Here is a 4,378-nt window from a genome sequence, read left to right as displayed (position 1 = left end):
TGCTGAACCCTTCTCTTTCTACAGCACTGTCCTCAATTGAAATGAATAAAGGAAATTATTATAGCCCTGGATTTACTGGGAGAGCAGGGCAGGAATTCTGTGTCATGTTTTAAGTAACTTTTTTTCTACAAGAAATTACATACATAATAATGAATTCAGGTAGGATTTGAGAAGAGGAGCATATTTAAGGTATTTATTCTTATTTTTCTACTTTAGAAAGGAAAAAAGATGATAGAAACATAAGCAGTAATTTAATAATATCTCTTAATGTAGGTATGGAAGGAATCAAGTGTTCAGCCACACTCACACTCAGATTTGACCTGCTTCCATAATTCTGTTTTCTAGCACAGAGCTCCCTCCTTTTGGGGATTAGGCAAATACATTCTATACTACTGTGGAAGTTCAGGAGCTGGGTTTTGCTCTACAGAGCAAAGATAGATGGGTTGATTGTGTGAATAAAATTCAACTTCCTCTTCCATCAGACACTGAATTTTCAGTTAGTAGGGGGTAAAATGCAGTAGGGTATACATGTAGTTTTTACTGGAGTGAATGCTCAGAGTATGATTACATGAAAAAAGGAATTTTGCTGATTTAAAAGTACCACATCCTCACTGTTTTGGATGAGGCTTTCAGTGGAAGAGAACTGGAGTGGCAGAACACCAGCGGGTAAGGGTGTACAACAGGATGTGCAGAATATTCTTTCCATGGCAAAAAGTAACCTGCTGTGTTCTCTGCAACGTCGTCTTCTGCCTTCTGAGCAAGTGGGTTTCGAGGTGTGTGGGGTGGGGCAGTTTGTTTTGTGGGTTCAGGGTTTTAAGTAGCTTAACACAGAGGAGGAGAAAAGTGCCCTGTTGAGGATTCATTTGGCTGCTTTATATGAAAGTTGTTTAGAAAATATTTGCAGAATAAGGAGACAAATGCAACTGAGCAGAAGAGACACAGTTGCTGGGACTCTTATTAACTCTTGAATGTCTTAAAAAGTGGCAATTTGGAAAGTGGCCACTTTGGAAACTCTTCTAAAAGGCATAGGATTAACTGGATCAACTATAGGAAGTACAGGGAATGTGGATTGTCTGTTCAGGAAGGTGGGAAAGAAAAGAAGGGAAGGAAGATGGCAGTGCCAGATGGGAGAGATTCTCAGTGATAGTATCTCATAGGTGTTGCTTTATTTTCACATTAAGATCCCTTTTTATGTTCAGTCGCCTAAATAAGTGGGTATCCTCAACCTCTTTTTTGTGTATTTTCTTCCTATTTTCAATTTTTGTTTATATATCTCTTGTTCGGATTTACTTATGCTAGAAGATTTTTTTTTAAGTGCCTTGGTTCTCAATTTATGTCAAACTCCAGATTATGGAATGTGAAAAATTTCGATTCTGAAGACATCAGAAGTTTACTTGGAGCCAGTGATGCAACAGCAATATATGTTTAAGCTTTCCCAGCTGAGTGTCATTTTTGTAGGCAGTATAGTTTTACCGGTTGTGGTGGATACCACTGCATGTCTGAGGTCTGATCATATATTGCTGGCCTGGCCTTAGTTTGAAAAATGAAATGTGTAGTCAGGCATTACTAGTGTGGTGCTCTTGCTAGAGCCTTTGTCCTCAATTATTGTTCTTTTTATCTCATGCAAATTGGAGAATAAGGAGGCTAAAATCAATAGCTCCAGGGAAAGCAGAATAATGACCAGTCTCCTGTATATTTGGTGGAGAGAGGTGGTAAGACCAGAGTAATGCTGTCACTTCTCCTGCCTCCATTCTGCACATTGCGTTACTATTATTGTGCTGTGCCAGAAATTACCAAGGGGAATGCTCAAATGCACAAGTAGAACGAGAACTGAATCTTTTCTTTTTCTCCTTGCGGAAAGGACTGACAGTCCTTGCCTTTCAGTGATAGATAGCTGTGTTCCGTCGATCGCTGGAGTTTATGTTGGAACTGCCGTCTCTTACAGCACTGCATTACAGTGGTGTAGGGACCACACAGGCGATGCAATGGTGCCAGAGCTCCTTAGCCAGAAGGGCCCAGGTGCCGAGCAGGAAAGGAGGGAGTGAGCGCTGAATTGTCTGAATTGCCTTGAACAAGTCAAACATACCCAGCTTTTAGTGTGGTGTTTGGTTTTTACAGTTTCTTCAAAGGGATGCTCAAGTAAACCAAGAGGCTCATTTTTATTATTGTTTGCAGGTTTCCAACCTGTACCTGTATGACAGTGTGCTCATGCTGGCCAATGCTTTCCACAGAAAACTGGAGGACAGGAAATGGCACAGCATGGCAAGCCTGAACTGCATGAGGAAATCCACGAAACCCTGGAATGGAGGACGATCCATGCTAGAGACTATTAAGAAGGTGAGAACAGACTATCCACAGTTATGTGAGCAACTGAAAGAGTTGCTTTGTTTCTACTTCAGATAAGCTTTTGAAGAGGTTTTTGATCTCTCTTCAACTTCTCTTTGATTTATGACAACTACCAGGAATGTTCTTCAGCTATTAAACAATCAAATTCTTTATTACAAACAAATTGCACACAGTGCAGTGGTGTCCAGCACTGTGTGTTCTACTTCTGTTGTTCTCAGAGCTACCTTCCGTGGAGGTAGCTTGACTAGGAATAGTCATACAGATTGATGGGGTGCATGCATTGGAATAATTTCCCCAAGAGAAAAACTCGAGGAGCTCGAGGGGCCAACCAACGATAAGATTTAAGACTTATGTTCCATTTACTACAGCTCAACTAGGTTCATAAGTTAGCTGAGCATTGGTGACTGTCTGTTTGTGTACTGTAGCCCGGAGCAAAAGGAATCCGATTTAGGGAAGTTGTCACTAACAGTTACGCTGCCTTGCAGCGTGTTGCATTACTCAGATATGGACAGTGCTGTGGCTTTGCAGATGCTCGACAGTTCCTTATATGGAAGTTACTTGATCTCAAATATGAGTGGGAAAAGACACTCTTTTTTTGCTATACTAACTTTATCGGAAAGAAAACTCTGTTTCCCCATGTATATTGATGGAATGGTTTTCCTCAGTAAAAAGTGATGTGTTTTGTTATGCTCTGACAAGTCCCAATGACGCAATTGCTTGTTCCTGAATTCAGGCTTTGGTGTCATTTCAGGCTTCTTTGCTCAAACCTAAAATCAAACTCCATGATACCTTCACAGAGAGGTTCTGATCCTTAAAACGTTAGCTTTTCTTCATGCCTCTCTTGGGAGCACAGCAGGCACACTCTACCTTTTGATCTTGGAGTTCATGCCATTGTATTCAACCCCAGAATAGAACCTGCTGCCCTCAGGTACAATGAAAGGTTCACCAAGGTCCTCCTCTGTTTCTTGAGGGTCTGTCTCTGTGAACGATGAAGACCTGGTAGCTTTTTCCCACAATATACAGTGGATGTGTTAGTGCAAAGGCAATTTTATCAAACAAACAAACAAAAATTTCTGGTGCTGTGTTTGAGCTATTGAAGAACATATAATTGCTACATTTAAGTTCACTGTAAACATTTTCAGAGTGGATGTGGCATAGCTTTAGTGAAGAGCAGTGTTTATAAAAGCAAATTTGTTCTGATCTAAAATTTCTGAACCTTATTTCCTTAGGGCCATATAACTGGGCTTACTGGTGTCATGGAGTTCAGAGAAGATGGTGCCAACCCCTATGTTCAGTTTGAAATACTGGGCACTAGCTACAGCGAGACATTTGGCAAAGATGTGCGGAGGGTAAAGATATGCTGCCTCTTTCTCTCTTTTGTTTTCCTCTAAATAATGTACGTTCTGCTTCACAGGAGAAAATGTTATTCTTTGGGAATGAATTAGTGCTACACTGCAGAGGAAATTTACTGTAAGAGGAATGGTTTCTAATATCTTGCGCACTTAAATCTCGAAAGCTAATTTTATATTGGTAGGCAAGAGTGCTGGAAGTTGTTTCCACATGCACAGTAACGATGCAGCACCGTAACAAGAGTGTGAACAGAACAGTGAAGACTGCACAGTTCTCCTCATGTATTTTATTGTTAATTGAGATATAATTGATACTTGTCTTACTAAGGAAGCTGACTGAGAATATAAATTACCTAATCACACAAAGATGTTTCAAAGTATAGCTGCTGCCAGAATTTGAGATAAATAAGAAAACTGGAAGGCAGATTATTTTCCAAAAGGCTGATGCTACATCATGTGAAGTAAAGGACAACCCATCAAAGGTGCTGGTGGAACAAGGACTGGTGGGGATCAAAAGGCAGTTAGAGGAGTTCGATGGCTTATTAACATAAATTGTCATGGGCTGAGAAGGCTGCTTTGAACATGTTCATGCAGGAGCGATGCTTAAAAACCCCTGAAACTCTCAATTGAACAGTGGACAATTGACTGGAACCCAAGCTACAAAATGCCCCTGAACTGGTCAC

At 40.6% G+C, this 4,378-nt stretch overlaps 1 protein-coding gene across 1 annotated transcript in view; it reads left to right on the top strand.

The window, feature by feature from the left end:
• LOC104500060 (glutamate receptor ionotropic, delta-1-like) overlaps positions 1-3,695 on the top strand; it is a gene marked incomplete at its 3' end in the record, with an annotated part of 9,420 nt that extends 5,725 nt beyond the window's left edge. Inside the window, exons 2-3 of the mRNA XM_010143655.1 lie at positions 2,176-2,337; positions 3,576-3,695. Coding sequence (XP_010141957.1) covers positions 2,176-2,337; positions 3,576-3,695 — 282 coding nt within the window. The remainder of the gene's footprint in view (positions 1-2,175; positions 2,338-3,575) is intronic.
• Positions 3,696-4,378: the final 683 nt, after the last annotated feature.

This window comes from Buceros rhinoceros, unplaced genomic scaffold, assembly GCF_000710305.1.
Source record: "Buceros rhinoceros silvestris isolate BGI_N320 unplaced genomic scaffold, ASM71030v1 scaffold10419, whole genome shotgun sequence".
Classification (NCBI taxonomy): domain Eukaryota; kingdom Metazoa; phylum Chordata; class Aves; order Bucerotiformes; family Bucerotidae; genus Buceros; species Buceros rhinoceros.
This window is presented reverse-complemented; position numbering and strand designations above follow the sequence as displayed.